Here is a 23,421-nt window from a genome sequence, read left to right on the forward strand (position 1 = left end):
TTTCTGTTAAAATATATTTATGTACAAATTATATGTTTTATTGCCAGTTTGATTATGATCTTTTGTTAGCTTGTCGTTATTGATTTGCAGTAATAACAACATGTACATGTCTAATGGATAACACCTGTCTGACTTTCCACCTCTTTCAGGTTCCTGGCTCTCTACAAAGGTCTTCTTCCTAAGATCATGCGGCTTGGACCTGGTAATTCCTGTCCTAATTATTCTCATTAGCAATTGTATATGAAGTAATTCTAGAGTCGGTAATCAGATCTTTATTAGGTGTTATCATTATTCACAGTACTATAGTTACAATTTTGTACAAAAAGCTGCAGGACATTATTCTCAATTAGCCACTGGTTTATGTATCAAGCTGATTAATAGCTTCATTTAGCATTAGTAATTTACTGTTCCATCTGGTCCTGTCTGAGCCCAGTGCTAAGAACATGTTTTATGAAGGTTAAAAACTTCACAAGCACAAAACTTAGTGAACTAGACAGAATCGTCATTCAGATCACTACACTGAAAGGATTCTATGCAACAGGAGATTCTTAACACTATGCTTTTGCTAGATAACCTAACATGTTTCCTGCACCTGTGTACACCTACTTTTTAACCTTGTAATTTCCTCATTGAGCCCTGTCAGAGTAAAGAATTTGAGACTGATTTTTGGCACAAACACTGATGTTGCGCAAACTTGTTCAGTATGATGGCTCGTTGGTGTCTGTCAAAGGCTTTAGTATTCCATTCTGTACTGTCCGCTAAATGTACACCTGAGATTTTTTGAATACAGATCTTTCCTAGTGTATGGCAAGAATGTTAGTAACATAATTAGTGCAGTTGTAAAAAAATTAATGAATTGGCCAATAAAATAACTTTTTCTAATACTTTGTTTTCTAGAATTATTAGGACAAATCCAGAGGAGAACTTACACATTAAGGGGTTCCTCTGTGCAGTAAATATCAAAAAGGATAAAGTGGTATCCGGTCTTTAGGTCAACCACACTTAAGTCGACAGCCATTAGGTCGACCACTATTGGCCAACATGTTTTAGGTCGACATGGTCAGTAGATTGACATGGCAAAGTTTGACACATGACAAGGTCGACCTGACTTTTTTCACAATTTTTTACATTTTTTGAACTTCTTCATACTTTACGATCCACATGGACTACGATTGGGAATAGTAACCTGTGCCGAGCGCAGTGGTAGCAGAGCGAGGCACCTTGCCCGAAGCAAGGCGAGTGAAGCGACCCATGTGAGGGGAGACGGTGCACTAATTGGGGTTCCTGGTCACTTTACGAAGAAAACAACACCAAATAAAAAGAAAAAAACCTCATGTTGACCTTTTCAATGTCGTCCTTTTCCATGTCGACCTGATAACCGTGTCAACCGATTTCAGGTGTCGACCTAGTCACTGTCGACCAATAGTGGTCAACCTAATGACTGTCAACCTAGTTAGGGTCGACCCAATGAACCACACCCGGATAAAGTAGTATCATACCTTTCAACATCAGAAGTCTCCAAAGCAAGGTAGTGGAGTAGCCACATCCTGGATAGGTGTGGCCACTTCCCGGATAGGTGCTGCCACCCTTGATGGGAATTTGTTTTTCCCTGAAAATGTTTACATTTATGCCACGTGCCATGGCATGGATGAGACTGATTGTCTCATCCAGCAGTAGTACAACAAATCAGGACCAACATCCTGACCATGGGACAGTCATTCAAAAGTGAAATGGTTGGAAGGTTTGGTGATACCTATATTGACAGGTATAATGTTCTCTATGAAAAAGCTACTAATAAAATGGACAGGTATATTATACTTTCATGAGTTTATAGAATGAATACAATATTTTATCCTACTTCAAACATCTTAACTAGAAGCCAGCTAAGCTATGAGACTCACCACTGTCTAATCAATGAGCCAAGTAAGCTGGAAAATAATTTCCTGTGAAAGGTGCTTGAATGGAAGTTCCTTATACTTTTCCTTGCTTAATTAACAATATTTGCTCCATTAACTTCAATTACAGTTATTTTCCAACAGAAAGAAATATATCTGAGCAAGTAAGGTTTTTTTGTGCTAATTTCCCTGTAACCAGAATTTATCTCTTAAACGTAAGTTGCATGCACAGTATTCTTGGGCATCAAATGCCTGATGGTGTCAGTGGTTACGTAGCATGGAGATTAATGGGCAGATGGTGGGCACCGAAGAGGGCAATAGGGCCCTGGAGCAGCACGGGTGGAAGCTCCATAGGACCTGACTGCTGAGTTTTACTGCTGCATCCATCCCTGAAATCCTGAGTTCTCTGTGCTCTGTCCACAAGACAATATCTACATTGACCCTTATTGCTTGACATGAACAGACTTAATATAGCTCAGTACTGTGTTTCATCTTCTATGTATTGTTCTTGGCTCCCATTCAAGAAATCTTCAGAAAAAAAGCACACACATTGGGAGAAACTAGAGACCCTCTATCATCAACATTTAAACACTGCCTGGGGTCATTTTCTATTGCATGTAGTTAGTCATTTGCATAAAATCCTACATCTCGGGCTGTTTAATTTCCTTGGACTGCACATTTCCATATGGTCAAGTTGCATAGTTCATATTGCTTAGCTTTCCGCAACATCTCTCATTCTAAGCTTCCTAACCTGCTGTTGGGCACCGTTGACTATTCCATTGCTCCTAAGTAAACATTGAACTTTCATCAAGTGTAAATTCACAGCACCATTGGTTATTTTTCACCACATTGTTAGTGCAACATTTGGGAATGTTTTTTTATGGTTGCCTAGATTGTGTATATTATTAGCTGATAATATTATATAACTATACTGATGACCAGCACTTTATACTGACACGTTTGACACTGATTTCTACCCAGAATCAGTGGTATGCTGCTGTACTCTATGCAAAATGTAGTACTTGGTAGTGCCTTTTTTTTTTTTTTTTTTGCTGATCTCTGTTGTTTTAACTAACATGCAAATATTTTTGAAACTTTTTTTCCCTGACTGTTCACGACAATGGTCTGATCTCACAAATTGTAATTGTACCTGACTAATATGTTTGTGTTAGTCACAAAGTAACTGAGTCATGACGTTCACGCCTTACAGAGCTGCACAGTTTGGGTCATTTCATATCATGTTACATGGGGGGTAATTCCAAGTTGATCGCAGCAGGATTTTTTTTAGCAGTTGGGCAAAACCATGTACACTGCAGGGGAGGCAGATATAATATGTGCAGAGAGAGTTAGATTTGGGTGGGTTATTTTATTTCTGTGCAGGGTAAATACTGGCTGCTTTATTTTTACACCGCAAATTAGATTGCAGATTGAACACACCCCACCCAAAATCTAACTCTCTCTGCACATGTTATATCTGCCTCCCCTGCAGTGCACATGGTTTTGCCCAACTGCTAAAAAAAATCCTGCTGCGATCAACTTGGAATTACCCCCATGGTCCATTGTGTTTGCACTTAGTTTTGCAGTATGGGTGCAGGACTTGGAATATGGTATACAGCATTATCATATCACTTGTGACATTCGCAATGTGACCTGCTAGGGGACATTTATGAAAAGTGTTCTACAAGTTACTTTGTTGAAATGATAGTATCGCCCAATGCGACCAATCACGTATTTGCATTAGAGCAAAATATGAATGAATGAATGAATGAATGAATGAATGAATGATATAGGAAACATGCCCCCTTTAGCCTATGTCCAGGAGAGGCTTCATTTCAGACGGATGGATGAAAAAAATAGAAATGAAGTAGGTTGATCAATTGTCACACAGCTTCCTGGAACATCAAAACTATGCAGCAGCAGCAGCAGCATCAAAGATGATGATCTGATTAATAAATCTGCTTTATTTTGATATGAAACAGATTTATTGCCCGGCATCTCACTGAAGTTTGGTAGCAATATTTCCACTGCACAGCTTGAGCCTTTTTAAAGTGTAACAGTCCCCTATACAAGGTGGTAGCTTGTCTTACTTACTAATGGATAGTTCTTCATCACACCAAAGTGCTGTCTCCACTGTGTGTAGTGCAAGGGTGTAAGTCCATGCCAGGCACCCAGAGGCAAAATAGAATGTGGTGCCCCCCAGTGGTTCCAGCTTGCACATGAGCTGATGTTCCAGTGACTTGCCAATGGCACATCTAGGAGAATAAGGATTCATTACTGAAGCTTAGTGTGGTGATAAGGAATCTTAATTTCTCAGACGTCCTAGAGGATGCTGGGGACTCCATAAGGACCATGGGGTATAGACGGGATCCGCAGGAGACATGGGCACACTATAAGACTTTGAATGGGTGTGCACTGGCTCCTCCCTCTTTGCCCCTCCTCCAGACCTCAGTTAGACTTTGTGCCCAGAGGTGACTGGACACACACTAGGGGAGCTCTACTGAGTTTCTCTAAAAGACTTTATGTTAGGTTTTTTTATTTTCTGGCAGACCTGCTGGCTACAGGCTCCCTGCATCGTGGCTTTTTCAAATAGGGAACTTGCTAATTAACACCACATTCATTCACAGATCCCCCTCCCTGGCCGGAGAAGGGAACGCAGCAGCATTCACTACAGACAGAGCGCTCACGTGACACCGCACGTGACGCGTGAACCAGGAAGTGGTAGATGGGACCCGTGGACGGAGGAGACCGGCGGCTGCTGGGGCAGCGCGCGGACCAATGGAGAAGGAGGACACTGACGAAGAGGACTGAAGCCTGAGGTTGTGGAAGGAAGAGACGCGGTCACCGGCGGCAGGCAGAGACCTGCCCCCGGCGGTAAGTGTGAGACACACAGCCCACGACCCCACACCTCAGCACTGCACATGAGAGGGGACTGACAGGCGGGACGCCGCACTGGTCATACCCCCCAAACATTCAAGTAGGACACAGCTTCAGAGGGCACATAGGCACCCACCACACCTATGGTAAAGGTGACCCGCAGGGTACACCTGACATTTACCTGAGCTGGGGTTCATTTTTGGTATACCATTAGGAAGGTATACCTTGCAAAGGGTAGTCTGCAGGACACTCCTGACAGTGGTGAAGGAACGGTGTGATAAGGAACCATTAAATCATTATAAGGAGGTTGCTGACAGAAGGGCAGCCTGCAAGATATATCAGAACACTCAATACTATAATAAAGTGAATGATTAGAAACCACCATAAGATTGATCATTGCTGTAAACCTACATCCATACACAAACAGTTTAACATATCTTTATACCTATAGCTATATCCCATCCCGCAACACCTTCTTTTCCCCTCTCTCAATTTCCACTAATGAGCGCGCTGACCACTCCATGTTATAAAATCCCTGCATCGTGGGACTGAGGGGAAAGAAGTCAGACCTACTTCTTCTGAGTTCAAGGGCTCTGCTTCTTAGGCTACTGGACATCATTAGCTCCAGAGGGTTCGATCACTTGGTTCACCTAGCTGCTTGTTCCCGGAGCCGCGCCGTCACCCCCCTCACAGAAGCCAGAAGAAAGAAGCCGGGTGAGTATGTGAAGAACAGAAGACTTCAGTGACGGCAGAAGACTTCAGTAACGGAGGTAACACGCAGCGGTCGCGCTGCGCTCCATGCTCCCACACACCAACGGCACTCACAGGGTGCAGGGCGCTGGGGGGGGGAGCGCCCTGGGCAGCAAGTTACTAGAAGTTTAAAAATACAGCTGACATGCAGACTCCGTACTTGGGCACCGGTCCGATACCCCCTCCGGAGATCGCAGCGGTCAGGCTGCGCGCCATTGCTCCCACACACCAACGGTTGTTACGAGGGTGCAGGGCGCTAGGGAGGGAGCGCCCTGAACAGCAATGTGCATATATCACTTGTTGGGGGGGACAGGACACCTATACAGTGTCTATACACTGTATAGGGACCCCCGTTGGTATACATGAAGTTATATTCGTTGCGGGCTGGAGCGCGCCGGGAGGGGCGGGGCTTAGCCTTCACTTCAACATACAGCGCCATTTTCTGATTGTCCCCACCAAAAGCTGAGGGGGCACAATGTTGAGTGCTGTTTGAAGAGAAAATAGCGTTATTTTGGACAAATGGGCTGGTATTCTGTGTGTTATAAATATATATATTTATATCTGTCTGTTCCCTGTCGGATACCCACTATAGTTTAGTCGACATAGGTCGACAGGTGTGCGTGCTCTGTCATTTATGCGGATCACGGTCGACATTGCCGGCTACTGTTGGTACTTGATTCAGTAGATGCAGTGTCAGCAAGTTGGTAGTTGTATACTTGTCAAAAGTAAACTCTGTGTCGGCACCGACTATTATTACTGGGTGTTAATTAACATGCGATAACTACCTATACCTGTATATATGTTCTATGTATATGGGAGGTACGGTTCCGAGGGCCTGTAGCTCGTGCGCAGACATGGTAGTACATATAGGGGAGTGTTATTGAACTTATTGTGTATCTTCCTTCAGTCCCCTCGGAGTTATTAGTATGTTATTTTGCATGATTACTACTCCCTGCTGTCGACGAATACTAGGTTTTCTGTCGACCATAATGTTTCCTGGCAGATCCACAACTGGGGCTTCAGTACATGTTCATACACAGTCAGAACACAACTAGGGACCCGTTGGTTCCGGGTAATCCGCTTATATGTATATATATATATATATATATATATATATATATACAGGTTGAGTATCCCATATCCAAATATTCCGAAATACGGAATATTCCGAAATACAGACTTTTTTGAGTGAGATAGTGAAAACTTTGTTTTCTGATGGCTCAATGCACATAAACTTTGTTTAATACACAAAGTTATTAAAAATATTGTATTAAATGACCTTCAGGCTGTGTGTATAAGGTGTATGTGAAACATAAATGAATTGTGTGAATGTAGACACACTTTGTTTAATGCACAAAGTTATAAAAAATATTGGCTAAAATTACCTTCAGGCTGTGTGTATAAGGTGTATATGTAACATAAATGCATTCTGTGCTTAGATTTAGGTCCCATTACCATGATATCTCATTAAGGTATACAATTATTCCAAAATACGGAAAAATCCGATATCTCCAAAATACCTCTGGATCCCAAGCATTTTGGATAAGGGATACTCAACCTGTATATATATATATATATATATATATATATTTAGGATATGTGTGTAGTTGTGTATTACATTATTTGTATTCATATTACATTGTTAATGGATGCTGCAATAATAGTATTCCTTCTCATGTGCTGGTCGCTCTGTTGCTGAAGCTCTAGGTCAGCCGTGACGAGTTGGTGTCAGAAAGAAGCTCGAATGGTTATTCTTTCCCGCTGCGGATAGAATACTGTGAAAATCAACTCCTGGTCGGCACGGGGGCCCTGTCGCAAAGGATCGTACACAGGAAGCTAAGTGATATTTTATTCTTTACTCTGGAGTTAAGTACATTGCCTGCACATGGGGGGAATGTGGTATTCGGAAAGGCATCCGATAGATTTACCCTATAGAAAGAGGGGATGTGTCTTATGTTGATCCTTTTCTATAACATGGAGACAGGTTGCAGTGCGTCTGCAGTAGAAATGCTGAGGCTGAATCCGAGAGGTACTGGAGTATTTCCCTGGGATGGTGTACCGCTGTGGGGGTGGCCTCGGTTCGGTCAATCTTGGCAGATACCGCGGGTAAGTCAGCTACTTGAGTTGGATTACCTCACAACGGTTGGTGACGCGTTCGGTTGTGGGATGCGGTCAGTTTAAGCGGTTTGATACCTTTCTTTTTTCCTCTTTGGGGCAAATTGTGGAGGGTGACAAGGTAAGAGTTCTGCAGCCTTGTTAGGTTCGCAGAAGCTGATGTTGTTGTCTGTTGTCTAACACATCCACCGCATGTCGTTGGTCTATCTGACTGGAGGCCACTCTGGTGGGAACTCGTCTACTACTCTTCAGTCAGTCCGAGACTGGTCTTGTACCTGGGAGTTACTCATAGAAGACATGCTGGGGTTTACAGATGATTTCCCTCACTGACTTTTTTTGAATAGGTCTTGGCGATTCCCCTCTGGAAGGGGAGGTAGTACGCGACGCCATACCAGAGTTGCGTCAGGTTCAGGACATTGTCCTGCTATCCAAAAAAAAATGTAGAATATAAAGTTTCTACTTATGAAGGTGCTTCAGGTAGAAACGGGGTTAAATGCGTTTTCCTCACATTTAGCTTACCTAGGTTGATATCCAGGTTGTCTTTGCCATTTCACCGGAGTGATGGCAGTATGCTGTGGTTCTTTCAATAGTAAGACCCATTGTTATTATGTACTGAGATACTCTCCTGATTACGGCGTGGTCAGGTCACAAGTGGTGCAAATCGTCGTTTTCTCTATGATTGTGCTTCAACACAGGGGAAGCCTGTTATTCCCAACGATGCAGGCGTCGGAGGTGGGTATCAGAGTAGATACGGAACGGTTGAAGTTCTGTGTGTTCCTGTGGAAGGAGGTCTGAGGATCCGGAGTCGGATCAGATTTGCAGTGACAATCCATCAATATGTTCCGTTGATGAAGAAGATGGGTCCGGCCTAAGAGGCCTTTTCGGGGAGCTGGTCAAATGCCAGAGTGGTTTTCACAGGGCCAGTTGGAAATGTGGCCCGGGTCTCACCTGCGCTGGAATATAATCCTAATGGCCAGGATATCGCTCCTGTGCAGTCTGCTCAGTTCTCACCTCCTAGAGGGACGTAGGTTCGGAATCCAGGATGAGATCCTGGTGTCCATGCATGCAGATTTCTGAGACTGGGGAGCAGTTCTTGCAAGGGAAGTATTTCTAGAGGAAAGGGTCAAGCTGCGAAGCTTGTCTGCGATAAGCTTTCTTGATTTAAGAGCTATCTTCAATGAACATATGCTTCGTTTTCTGCCCGTGTTAATTCTGTAGGACGATTTGACTGCAGTGGTGTAAGTAAGCCGCTAGGGCGAAACAAGGAGCAAAGCGGCAATGGCAGAAGCCGAAAAAGGGTTTTCTGCTGGGTGGAAAGACTGGTAAACGCTATATTAGCAGTCTTCGTTCCGGATGTGAACGACGGAGAAATAGATTCCTCTGCAGACGCGATCTCCATCCGGGAGAAATACAGTTGTCATCGAGAAGTTCTCACTGAAGTGACAAGTCTTTGAGGAGTGCCTCAAGGGGACATGTTGGCATCTCGCCTCAACGAGAGATTTCAGGGATATTGTTCCGGGTCAGGGGACACTCAAGCTATAGCAGTGGACGTCCTTGGTCTATGTGTCCCCTCCGTTTTCACTCTTCGAAAGGTGATAAACGTAAGAAGAACAAAGGTTCAGGCGATCCTCATTGTTCCGGTCTAACCAAGGAGGGCTTGGTATTCAGTTCTTCAAGATTTACTCATAGAAGATCCATGGCCTCTTCCTCTACGTAAGGAACTGTTACAGCAAGATCCGGGCGTGTATCATGATTTACAGCGGTTGCGTTTGACGGTGTGGCGGTTTAACGCCATATCCTAGCCAGAAAGGGTATTCCCAGTGAAGTCATTTCCACTCTTCTTCAAGCTAGAAAAGAAGTAACGGCAAAGCCTTACCATCGTGTTTGGAGACAATATGTGTCTTGATATGAATCCAAAAAGGCTACTACGAAAGACTTTCAGCTGGGTCGTTCTTCTCCATTCTTTGCAAGCAGGCGTGAGGGCAGGCCTAAAGTAAGGCTCCATTTAAGTGCGCTTTTGGCCTTATAAATTTTCTTTCAAGAAAGACTTGGCAACTTTTCCGGAAGTTTGGACCTTTGTGAAAAGAGTACTGCACATCCAACCTCCATTTGTGCCCCCGTTGGCACCGTGGGACCTTGACGTGGTGTTGCGTTTTCTTGTCTCACTCTGTTTGGAACCTTTGTGAAAGGTTGTGTTAAAATTTCTCTTTTGGAAAGTGGTCATGCTATTGGCTTTGGCATCCGCAAGGCTGGTGTCCGAAGTAGCGGCCTTGTCTCACAAGAGGCCTGTTTGATCTTCAGTGTGGATAGAGTGGAATTGAGAACTCGGATAATAGTTCTGCCAAATGTGGTTTCTGGGTTTCGCAGAAATCAGCCTATTTTCTTGCCGGTGGTTTCTTAGGCATTAGCTGATTGAAAGTCTCTCGATGTAGTCAGCGCTTTGAATAGTTAGGTCGCCGATTTGGCTCAGATTGGGAAAACAGAGGCTCTGTTTGTCTGGTATGCTTCCAGCATGATTGGGGCGCCTGCGTCTAGGCAGTCTGTTACACGCTGGATCTGTGATACGGTTCGGCGTGCTCGTTCTACGGCTGGATTGTCGTTACCGAAGTCGGTGGAGACCCATTCTACTAGGAAAATGGGTTCTTCTTGGGCGGATGCCCGAGGAGTCTCGGCGGTTCAACTTTGCAGAACAGCTATTTGGTCAGGTTCAAACACTTTTGCTATGCTCTACAAGTTTGATACCCTGGCTGATGGGGACCTTTGTTTGTTCAATCGGTGCTGCAGAGTCGTCCGCACTCTCCCGCCCAGTCTGGAGCTTTGGTATAAACCCCATGGTCCTTACGGAGTCCCCAGCATCCTCTAGGACGTCTGAGAAAATAGGATTTTAATACCTACCGGTAAATCCTTTTCTCTTAGTCCGTAGAGGATGCTGGGCGCCCATCCCAGTGCGTACTGTGTCTGCAGTTATTGGTTATGGTTACACTCTTGTGGTGTTTCTTTTCTGTCAGGCTGTTGCTGATGTTGTTTCATGCCATGGCGTGCGGTGTCTTCTTATTGGTTGTGTTGACACACAGGTTGTGTTACATATTTTCTCAGCATGTGGCTGTGTATGTTTTCATGCTGTTGGCTGGTATTCTCTTGAATGCCACGTTTTGCGGTATGTTCGTGGTGTGCGCTGGTATGATACTCACCATGTTTAAACAATAAATTCTTTCCTCGAAATGTCCGTCTCCCTGTGCACAGTTTTCTAACTGAGGTCTGGAGGAGGGGCATAGAGGGAGGAGCCAGTGCACACCCATTCAAAGTCTTTTAGTGTGCCCATGTCTCCTGCGGATCCCGTCTATACCCCATGGTCCTTACGGGGTCCCCAGCATCCTCTACGGACTTAGAGAAAAGGATTTACCGGTAGGTATTAAAATCCTATTTTTCAGGTGCTGGCAGCAAATGATAATAAATAGAGCCTTGAAGGGGGGGGCGAGGGTATCAAAGTTCAGAGAGAGATTGAAGGGGGGGCGGGGAGTATCAAAGTTCAGAGAGAGATAAAATTGTGAGAGATAAAGTACCAGCCAATCAGCTTCCTTACATTTTACAGACTGTGTTTGAGAAATGACAGGACCGGATTGGTTGGTACTATATCTCTCACAATTGTATCTCTCTCCAAGCTTTGATAAATACCCCCCTTAAAAGTGTTTATTATAATGATTAGTGCATTTTCTAAAACCAGCTTCTGCTTTCCTTTCTTTCCTCAAGAGACAGCAGCAGAGATATAGATCATTGTATACACCCTGGAGAGTGATATTTTCTAGTTCAGAAGCCCCCTTAGTCTTTCTTTCCTAGGGCCCCTCTAACAGCTGGAGCCCGGCGGCAAATGTCTCCATTGCCTCTGGGAGTTACGCCACTGGTGTAGTGGACTTGTCCACTGATACTTAAAGCTTTAGGGGCCTATTCATCGAGACATTGACATAAAATTATGTAGAAACTGCTATTTCTGCATAATTTTATGTTTTGTTGCTATGTACTATTACAATGTGTGATAACAAATAAATGTTAATAAGATATACAAGTATGGTATAAACATTGCCTAACAAGAAACTCACTGCAAAAATAGTTCACTAGCCATCTAGGGTATACTACATACTGTAGATTATAGAGGGCAGGATAAGCAGGAGAGGGGTGGTAGAGTAGGGTCTCCATGATGCTGTACTATGGACAGACAGACAAAGCAATCAGTGTATTGCACATAGAAGTGCAAGATAAAATGGATTAATAACAGATGCCATACTTCTAAATGTGTAACACAGAATGCAGTAATAAGAGACAATATTAAGAAACAATGGGCGATATTAAATGATATATCACGCCCAATCTTCTTTCTAAAGTGATCCCTGTTATCGCGCCCATAGTATTCAGGTTTAGTTGCGTAAAGGGGTTAGCGAGCTGAAATGATTATACCTCGACCGTCAGCAGATACACAACGGGTGGGGAAGGGGGTGAAAAGAATTGAATACCGCCCAATGGGGGTCATTCTGACCCGATCGCACGCTGCAGTTTATTGCAGCGGTGCGATCGGGTCAGAAGTGCGCATGCGCCGGCCAAAGGCCGTCGGCCCGCTACGATCGCCTCTGCCTGATTGACAGGCAGAGGCGGTTGCTGGGCGGGGGGGGGGGGGGGGGGGGGGCAGAACCGTGGCTTTTGGTCGCCATTTCATCGGCTTGGTCCGGCCAATGCAGGGGTGGCCGGACCGAATGGGGGGCGGGCTGCAACGGCTGCGTGACGTCACACGCAGCCGCCGCAGCCCAGGGAGCGATAAGTAGCTCCCGGCCAGCACGCAAAAGCTGCGCTGGTCGGGAGCTACTCTTGAAGTGCAAAGGCATCGCCGCTGTGCGATGCCTTTGCACTTCTGGGGGGAAGGGGCGGCACTGACATGCGGGGAGGACTAGCCCTGTGCTGGGCGTCCGCCCGCATGTCAGTGTGAATGATCGTAGCTGTGCTAAATTTAGCACAGCTATGATCATCTCGGAATGACCCCCAATGTGTCAAATTACCAGATAATGTTGTAGGAGGGTGCAATTAAGGACTAGTAGCAAGCAGGGCTTGGGATGCCTGAGATCTTGCAGTATTTTTGAGATTAAAGAGTGTGCAAAATCCAGTCCAAATCTAGTATAAACTCCAGTTAAAACTCTGCATCCTCGGAATGACATCCTAATGCCCCATATGTGCCTGTGCCCCCCATGTGCCCGTGTGCTAAGCGATCTAGTTAGCACAGATCGCTCAGCACACATCGTTATACACCGCTATACACACAGCGATGTGTGCTGAGCGATCTGTGCTAACCAGTGTTTTCTTTATGCATGCTAGGCAATCTGACTAGATTTATACTGCATACATGAATGATCTGAGCCGGCGATAGCGGCGCTCGGGCCGCACATCGCTATCACTATGGGGCATACACAAGGAGCGATTTGTGCTTCATTTCTTTTCTTTTTTAACTGAAGAAATTTTATTAGAAAAATTTTTCAATACAGAGCATACACAACAGTTTGAAAACAAACAAAACCAATAACACAGTGGTAGTACGTCTGTAAACCATAATACAGGGTAACAATACTAGAAAGCATAAAATCAGAAACAAAAGGAGAATAGGGGAAAGGAGGAAGAGAGAAGATAGAGAAAGAGAGAAACACAAAATAGGAGAGATGCTGACAGTCAGTATTCCAGGGAAAATGTAGAGAACCTACGCATACAGTATATATGTAGAACCTGAACTAAACAGTGGGCAGATACTTAGAAAGAACAGAAAAGGCTCATGTATATGATCTATCCTTTGACAGTTAGCCCTACCCGGGCTATGTCAAGAGGGCTCGGCCTCAGCGTTTCACAGGTTCATAGCAACAGAAAAGTAAAACAGTCACACAATACAAGACAAGGCGTTTCGGGGAGCAATAAAGGAGGAATAATAATCAGACCAAGGCAACCATTTGAGTAGAGGGGATCGAGGAGCTAAAGAATATTTACCACTCATAGTTTCCATTTTGAAATTGCGCTGGATTGATGCTATAATTTTGGACAAATGCGGTGGGTCTGTTCTTTTCCAATATTGACCAATGGCGGCCCTAGTGGCTATGAGAATATGTCCTATAACATAGGAGTGTTCAGAGGGTACAGAAGGAGGGAAATAATGCAAAAAAACAATCTCAGGACGGGGAGAGAGGAGCACCTTTGTGACCTTTTCAATCAGTCCAAAAACGTCCGTCCAAAGCGGCCTAATAATCGGGCATGTCCAGAATATATGTATTAAGGTACCATCCAACCCACAATGTCTCCAACAGAATTTAGAGGAGTCAGGCCAGATCCTATGGAGTTTATCTGGTGTGTGATAAAGGCCATGGATTAACTTAAACATAATTTCAGTGTGATTAATGCACCGAGACATTTTAAAAATATTCATGAAAATTTTGTTCCATTCATAATCTGCCAGAGGGGTATTAAATTCTGTCTCCCAACGCACTTGAATATGTAATTTCACATCATTGTACGGAGAGAGAAGAGTAACATACCATTGAGATATGCCGCCTTTGTGGTTTATGGAGGAAAACTTAGCCAAGATATATGGAGGGGGAGTAGGGGAGGAGAGAGGATCAGGTATGTTCGTCATTATCCAATGTGGAATGCGTAGATATTTATAAAAGTCCTTTGACGGTATCGAATGTTGGGATTGTAACTGTTGGAAAGTTTTAAGCCCCGAATTATCATATAAGTCCTTGATCAGTCGAATGCCAAGCTCCCGCCAGTTCCACAAAGAGAGATCCGGGAGCAATTTAGAAACCGCTAAAAGGGATAGGTGTGAGGAGGGCAGAGGGCAGTCACCCAAATTAGTGACCAATCTGTCCCAAACTTTAAGAGAATTAGTTACGCTCCTCATAATTTTAGCAGAAGGCGGTTTATGTGAAGGTTTGACCCAAATTAAGTCTGGGGGAGGGAAGTCAGAGCATATATGTCTTTCAATATCTACCCAGGGTTTTACAGAATCTGTCCGAAGCCAGTCCTTCAACTGATCAAGGAGACACGCATGCTGGTAAAGTTCAAGATTAGGGAAAGCAAGACCGCCGCTACCTTTGGATCTAAACAGGCGAGTTCTAGCTATCCTGGGTTTTTTACCCTTCCAAATAAAAGTAGACATAACAGAGTAGAATTTGTTAAGTAGAGCAAGCAGGACTAAGTAAGGTATGGCTCTGAACAGATAAAGGATTTTAGGGAGGAGCATCATTTTAATTGAGGAAAGTCGTCCTAACCAAGAAATTTCATAATTCGTCCACTGTTTAGTGAGGGTTTTGAACTGGTCTAAGAGAGCGAGATAGTTACAATCAATCGCGGAATGAGATCTGGAAGGGATCCTGATCCCAAGATATTGAAGGGAAGAGTCTTGCCAGGCATAAGTATATGTAGATTGTAGGGATTGAAGTGGGGTTGAATCGATATCGAAGACTAGCGCCTCTGTTTTAGTCGTGTTCAGTTTGTAGTAGGAGACTTCAGAGTAAGCCTGAAGAATATCGTGGATAGCTGGGAGAGAGGATTCAGGTTTAGTTACAAACAACAGGACGTCATCTGCAAACAGGCAAGTCTTATGTTGTGTGGGACCTATATAAACTCCACTAACAAGGGTAGAAGACCTAATTTTCTCTGCCAAAGGTTCTATTGCTAGGATGAAAATTAATGGCGACAGTGGGCATCCCTGGCGAGTGCCGTTGGTGATAGGGAAAAGATCAGATAGAAACCCATTACTAAAAACGCGCGCTGAGGGTTGTGTGTACAGACGTAGAACATTTTGTAAGAATTGTCCCGCGAACCCAAATCTGGCAAGAACTTCGGACATGTATAACCAATGAATCCTGTCGAAAGCTTTCTCCGCGTCAAGAGAGAGCAGTAGTAGGGGCTCCCGAAGTGTGGCGTGAGCTTCTAGAAGGGAGAATACTCTCCTAGTCTTATCAGGGGCTTGGCGACCGATAGTGAAACCCACTTGATCTTGATGTATCAAAGTGGGGATCAACGGATTCAGTCTATTTGCAAGTAGTTTGGCATACAGCTTAATATCTGTGTTTAAAAGTGCTATGGGTCTATAATTTGCGCAGAGAGACCGGTTCTTGCCAGGCTTGAGAATCGTTATCACCTGTGCCTCCAACATTTCCCCAGGGAAAGGGTTAGAGGAGGCATCATTGTACAAATTAAGGAGAAGTGGGGAAAGTGAATCTTGGAAGTTAATATAAAAGAGATTAATAAACCCATCTGGGCCGGGGGCCTTGTCCTTTTTGAGAGCTTTCAGAGAGGCCTGGATTTCGTTCTCAGTCCAGGGTGTGCAAAGTGTGGAGGCATCATCGGGGGAAATGGAAGGTAAATTAATGGAATCCAGGAAAGACCGTATAAGCTGTAAGGAAGGTTGAGGGGTGAGGGAGTCATGTTTAAGGTTATATCGTTTTCTATAGTAAGAGGCAAATTGGTTTGCAATTTCTTTAGGGTTCAGGGACAGTGATCCATCCGGGTTAGTCAAATTTTTAATTCTATTGATAAGATTTTTCCCTCTAAGTTTCCGTGCCAATAATTTACCAGCCCTATTACTTAATGTGTAATATTTTTGGTTTAAGTTGGAGACCGCTCTTTGGACGTGTGAAAGGTACGAACTGTTCAGTTTCCTCTTCGCTTCAGTCAGGGACGTGAGAATGAGATCGTCTACAGGGGACTGTTTATGTTTAGTTTCTAAAGTCGTCACCTCCAACTCATAGGCCAATTGGACCTCCCGGTCACGGCGCGCTATATGAGCTGAAGTATGGATAGCTGCACCTCTCATGACTGCCTTAAGGGCACACCAATGATTGGAAATAGAAGTATCAGCAGGATTATTGGTGGCCAGATAAGAAGACAAGGCCTCTCGTAATATAGAGACTCTTTCCTCATCTTTCAAAATGTAGTCCCGCAACCTCCAAGGGCGTGGAGGAGAGGTAGACGGTTTGTATGACCAGGACCAAATTAAAGGTGCATGATCTGACCACGAAATCGGCAAAATTTTAACGGTAGGGATCGATTGTAATGTCCATTTATCCGTCAGGAGCAAATCAATCCTAGAATAGGATCTGTGCACTGCCGTATAAAATGTGTAGTCTCTGGCACCAATATTCCTGACTCTCCAAGCGTCATATAAATCGAATTCAGTCAGTAAGTGTGAGAAGGAGGAGGCTAGCGATTTGGTCGAGTTGGCAGATTGTTTATCAAGTTTCAAGGATTTGTCTAGATTAGGGTCAGGAGCCAAATTAAAATCACACATAAGAAAAGTCGCACCTTTCCTAACACTATACAACTTTTGAAAAAAGGATTTTAGGAACCGGGGTTGATTGGAATTAGGGGCATAAAGGGAAACCAAAGTGACATATCTAGTTCGCAACTTCCCCACTAGAATCAGATATCTGCCATTGCCATCCACCCACTTACCCTCCAATTGGAAAGAGCACGATTTATGGAACAGAATAGCGACTCCATTCCTTTTAAACGGTCCACAAGAGACATAGTGAACTGGGTAATTGGTATTGGAAAACTGAGGGGGAGAGTGCAATGGAAAGTGGGATTCCTGTATAGCCACTACATCCGCCTTGTGATCAGCAAAATATTTCAGAGCCAAACGCCTCTTATGGGGTGAATTGAGCCCTTTGACATTAAGACTTAAAAAAGTGGCCATGGGGGAGGGTATGACAGAGTGGTACACAGCACAGCGAAAAGCATCAGTAACAGTCAAAATGTAATACATATCGGCATAGCTCTCCAAGTAAAAAGAAGCAAAGTCAGCATCAGTAAAGAAAAGGACATAAGAAGAGGAAACAGAACAAAAAATAAAACAGGGGGAAAAAACAGAAATAGCATCCATAGAGGAGCTAGAGATACCGTCACACGGGTATCGTGACGGGCAAATACGGGTGGGTGGCGTGTCGGCCAAAAATACCCACCGTCGCTTCCAAACCAGAGCATACTTAGCAGGTAATTATCAACCACAAAAATAAAAAAATAAGCAAGGTCATCCCAAAATGAGAAGAAATGGACATTTGCTATATAATTAAAACAAGAAACAAGAACAGTTCTACCTCAGCCTAAGATTAACGAAAACATTGGAACATCAGGCAAATAGCAAAGCCTATAGGGTAATAACCATGTAAACACAGATAAACTTGTAAAGAAAAAAAGCTAAATATTAGCTATCTTATGGACAGCCCAAGGCAAGCTTCAGCCCGGAGCCAATGTCCATTCTTGGGCAATTCATTTCGGTGATGTAGTGGGGGAGAGTAGGTTGTATATCAAGAAGGATGTCCCATTTTTTCAGGATTTTAGGCCCATCCTCAGGGGTGTTGATGACAGTGGTAGTACCATTACGTAGCACTATCAACTTAGTAGGGAATCACCACTTAAATTGGACTGCAGCTTTCCGTAAGGCTGACATAATAGCGGAAAATGAACGCCTTTTGGCCAGTGTCGCTGGGGACAGGTCCGGGAAAAGTTGAAGAGAATCCAGACAGGTGAAGAGGGCATTGCTGCACGCAAGATCTTCTCTTTAATGTGGAAAAAGTGAACCCTGAGGAGGGTGTCACGGGGGGCCTGAGCAGGTGCTTGTCTAGACTTTGGGAGTCTATGAATCCTGTCGATCAGAAGATCCGGTAGCGGAGCATCAGGTAACAATTTATGGAAAAGATCAGTGGCGTAGCCATATAGGTCAGCGTTAGAAACAGCATCAGGGATGCCTCTTATTTTGATGTTATTCGTACGTGAGCGGTCCTCTAAATCCGTAGTTTTCTCGCGGATATATGAGACTTCCTCTAGGAGAGAGTCGTGTGCGGTGATCAGATCATTGTGCGATGCGACCAGCTCCTCCATCTTATGCTCAATATGGTCCGTCCTGTCACCAATTTCAGAGATGTCAGAGCGAAGAGATTGGATGTTAGATTTAAGCTCGGCCGAATTGTCAGACTTGAAAGAGGCTAACAAGGAATGGATAGAACGTAGCGTGACCGGACCATCCAGGGAATCCATATCAACTTGTGCGGCGTTAGCCGGGTTGTATAGCGTTGATGAAGTTGTTTGAGACGGTTGAGCCAGAGTCAGTGAGGGAAGGGATGAGCGGGGCTTGGTACCGGAGGAGGAAGGCCCAAATAAATTAACTTGCGGAGCAGATTTAGACCCCTTCGTCTTCTTTGGAGGCATGGCGAGATGCCCCGAGGGGGATTAGTAGATCATACAGGTGAATAGAGGATGACCGTAGCAAATGGGTACTCAGGCAGGAAGCGACGGTGAGGTAGACATGGTGTTAGAAGGACATATCCTCACGGCGAAGTCGTACCATATGTACTGTAGTTGTTAGCAATGATCTCAAAACTGCGTTATCTTGGAAGATCAGATTATACGTACGAGAGAACAAAGCGGGGGCACGGGTCTTATGATCCCTCCTCAGCTCCGCACCTCAAAACTCCCAGCTTGAACCAGCCAGCAGCCAGGATCTGCAGTGTAGGGGCTCGCAAACATCCAGGGAGGCACTAAGGAGTGAGTTAGCTGGAGGATAGCTGGATTATAGGAGGTGTAACAAGCAGCAGCAGCTCTATGCAGCCAGATCTCCTTTGCCACCTCCAATATGGCCACCGCTACTGAGCTCCTGTTAGGGGATGACATGTCAGCCCAGGGGTCCCCACTCCTGGGAGACGTTGCTGACCCCCCAGGCTACACCACAGTATCCTCAGCAGGAGGTTTAGAAGAAGAATCTGCCTCTTATACGAGCGCAGCGTCCACGCACCCGTCACTGCCTCTACCAAGATGGCCGCCGGCACCGGATATTCGCGGGTGCCTCCGCGGCTTCACACAGCCCTCGGCTCCAGGGACACAGCCGCTGCTTCTCGGCTCCCGGCAGCGACTTGCAGATAGCATTGATAGCAGAAGCGTTGATAGCAGGGGCCGTTCGCGCCCGCACGGCTCCCGGAGGCTCCAGATGTCCGGCCGGGGGGCGACCAAATCCAGGTCCCGGCTTCAGTGCAGGGGGAAGGCCGCAACCTGCAAGAGCAGGAAAAACCTGCTCCCCGGCTCCGCAACTCTCCCCCTTCAAGTGGTAAGGCTCAGGGAAAGATTAATAGGGCACTGGCGAGTAGAAATCCCTGGTGGGCTGCCAATAAGGGGGTTATTGTGCATGTAGCAACACGAGCTCCCCTGGGATATGTCCAGTCAGTCAGGCAGCAAGCCACACCCTTGTGCTTAATTTCTAAGCGATCTAGGGGGTCATTCCGAGTTGATCGCAGGTAGCAACTTTTTGCTGCCCATGCGATCAACTAGACGCCACCTATGGGGGAGGGTTTTTTTGCATAGCAAGGCTGCGAATGATTGTGCAGCCGTGCTGTGCTAAAACATTTTGTGCAGTTTCTGAGTAGCTTTCAAGTTTCTCACCCGCTGCGATGTCTTCAGCCTGTCCGGTCCTGGAATTGACGTCAGACACCCGCCCTGCAAACGCCTGGACACGCCTGCGTTGGACTCACCACTCCCAGAAAACGGTAAGTTGACGCCCCCGGAACGCCTTTCTCCTATCAATCTTCTTGCGATTGCGGCAGCGATCGCTTTCTTCGTTCTTCTTGTCATTGGCTGTCGCTGTGCAACGCCGCATATGCGCAAAACCGATCCGTTCGCACCGCTGTGAAAAACAGCAGCGTGCGTACGGGTCGGAATGACCCCCCTAGTCAGATCGCTGCAACAATTGCTCCGTGTGTACCCATTCGAATGCAGCCTTCACAATGGCAGGCCAAAGCCTGATTGCAGGTATTTACTACACACTGCATCAGCTGGCACAGAGGGAGGGTGTGTTTGATTAGTATGTTCTGTCTAATTAACAGAGGAGGTGTTGCATTGAAGACTGGGTAACAGTTGCAGACATACAGTGTTTCTTGTGGTGTGAAAAGTGTAACCAGTGAGAGATGGAGAACTCAGATTTATAAAGGTGAAAATGGTTTTAGATGTGAAGAAAGTAAGGGTAAAAGTCTGCAGCCTTGGAATGACATTCTTAGGATGCAGCAGGCACAATGGCAGGCCAAGGTCCAGGCACATCAGGGGAGTCTTTAACATTTATGAAAGAATCCTGAAAACCTGACACTGCACATGTGCATGGTGCCAGCTCCCAGACCCAGGCAGAGGTTGTGGGAGAGGGATCTATAGGCATAAAGGTGATAAACAAGTCTTGTGTTAGCATGCAGCTATAACTCTCCCCACACAACAAAACTGGGGTACAGTCCACTAAGGAACACTGCCACACTCACAGACCATTGAGTATACTCCACTCCTCCTCCAGACTCCCACTTACACTTGCAAATACTGACATTCACATACATTTCTCGTAACACACACTCACACTCTGCTGCAGTCACTCATGATGATTACTAGGAAGAGCAGCTCTGTCAGTCCAGAGAGCCAGTGAGGCCCTGTCTTCCTCAGCCAAAACTAGTGATGTGCACCGGAAATTTTGTTTTGGATTCGGTTCCACGGCCGTGTTTTGGATTCGGACGCGTTTTGGCAAAACCTCCCTGAATTTTTTTGTCGGATTCGGGTGTGTTTTGGATTCGGGTGTTTTTTTACAAAAAAACCTCAAAAACAGCTTAAATAATCGAATTTGAGGGTCATTTTGATCCCATAGTATTATTAACCTCAATAACCATAATTTCCACTCATTTCCAGTCTATTCTGAACACCTCACACCTCACAATATTATTTTTAGTCCTAAAATTTGCACCGAGGTCGCTGGATGACTAAGCTAAGCGACCCAAGTGGCCGACACAAACACCTGGCCCATCTAGGAGTGGCACTGCAGTGTCAGACAGGATGGCAGATTTAAAAAATAGTCCCCAAACAGCACATGATGCAAAGAGAAAAAGAGGTGCAATGAGGTAGCTGTGTGACTAAGCTAAGCGACCCAAGTGGCCGACACAAACACCTGGCCCTTCTAGGAGTGGCACTGCAGTTTCCAAGCGAGAGGATGAGTGCTTCCATCCTCATGTGAATCTGAACCACTAGCCATGAACATAGGCCAGGGCCTCAGCCGTTCCTTGCCACTCCGTGTCGTAAATGGCATATTGGCAAGTTTACGCTTCTCATCAGACGCTTTTAATTTTGATTTTTGGGTCATTTTACTGAATTTTTGTAGTATACTTGACGACACAGAGGTAGAGCAATGGACTACTGTACCGTACTGCTATATATATACTGGTGGTCACAGCAACATTCTGCACTGTCCCCTCCTACTATATACTGCGCACAACTAAAATGCAGCACAGGTATGGATGCATAGTATACTTGACGACACAGAGGTAGAGCAGTGGACTACTGTACCGTACTGCTATATATATACTGGTGGTCACAGCAACATTCTGTCCCCTCCTACTATATACTGCGCACAACTAAAATGCAGCACTGGTATGGATGCATAGTATACTTGACGACACAGAGGTAGAGCAGTGGACTACTGTACCGTACTGCTATATATATATATATACTGGTGGTCACAGCAACATTCTGCACTGTCCTCCTACTATATACTACAATGCAGCACAGATATGGAGCATTTTTAAGGCAGAGAACGTAGATATTTTCTGCACACTGAGCACAGATATTTGCAAGCACACTGAGCACAGATATTTGCAGCACACTGAGCAGATATTTGCAGCACACTGAACACAGAAACTGAGAGAACGCAGCCACGTCTCGCTATCATCTCCAAAGCACGAGTGAAAATGGCGGCGACGCACGGCTCCTTATATAGAATACGAATCTCACGAGAATCCGACAGCGGGATGATGACGTTCGGGCACGCTCGGGTTAACCGAGCAAGGGCGGGAAGATTCGAGTCTGCCTCGGAACCGTGTAAAATGGGTGAAGTTCGGGGGGGTTCGGATCCCGAGGAACCGAACCCACTCATCACTAGCCAAAACCATCCTGCTTTCTGACTGCTTCTGACACCTGTGCCTTAATACAATTATTTGCATTCCTGGAAAGTGAATGAACAGGGGAGCTGTATATTTGGTAGAGTGAGTGAAGAGGGGGTTCTGTATTGGGGAGAGTGAATTAAATTGAGGGTTGTGTTTGGGGAGAGTGAGTGAAGAGGGGTCTGTGTATGGGATAGAGCAGATGAAGAGGGGTTTGTGTATGGGAGAGAATAAATAAAGAGGGGTCTGTGTATGGGGGAGAGTGACTGAAGAGAGCGGCTCTGTATAGGGGAGAGTGAGTGAAGATTGAGAATCTCACTCAGTGCGTGTTGTGCAGATATATGCGCACCTGGAACAACAGTCAGAGTGCAGGTACATCTGTGCGAGATGTGAGCGTACGGCCACCCTGGAAGCCCAGGTAACTGATCTAGAGCGGACTGTTACACGACTGAGTATTGACAATCTCAGGCAAAGTTTAGATAGAATGGTGGAGGAGTTGCAGGGGGGAATACTGGTAGATGAGTATGACCAGGTAAACAGCTGGGTCACGGTTAGAAGGAAGAAGAAGAGGTGGAGGGGGAGACAGGACATCTCCGGTCTGCCAAACCCCAACAAATTAGCCTAACTGGATGAGGATTCTGGGGATGGCAGTGAGGAAATGACGGAGCCACGCAGTAGTCCAGTGAGACAGAGGGAGATTAGGGAGGTAAATGTGTGGCTTAGAGACTGGTGTAGGAAGGAGGGGTTTGTGTTCTTGGAACACTGGGCGGACTTCTCAGTCAGGCGCCATCTTTTTTGTTGAGATGGAT

General features: G+C 45.3%; 1 protein-coding gene across 3 annotated transcripts in view; it reads left to right on the top strand.

Moving 5' to 3' along the window:
* SLC25A21 (solute carrier family 25 member 21) overlaps positions 1 to 23,421 on the top strand; it is a 1,082,402-nt gene that overhangs the window by 1,052,828 nt on the left and 6,153 nt on the right. For all 3 annotated transcript variants that reach the window (XM_063947851.1, XM_063947850.1, XM_063947852.1), the window contains one exon: positions 150 to 202. In XM_063947851.1, the coding sequence (XP_063803921.1) occupies positions 150 to 202 (53 nt within the window). The remainder of the gene's footprint in view (positions 1 to 149; positions 203 to 23,421) is intronic.

This window comes from Pseudophryne corroboree, chromosome 12 (assembly GCF_028390025.1).
Source record: "Pseudophryne corroboree isolate aPseCor3 chromosome 12, aPseCor3.hap2, whole genome shotgun sequence".
NCBI lineage: Eukaryota > Metazoa > Chordata > Amphibia > Anura > Myobatrachidae > Pseudophryne > Pseudophryne corroboree.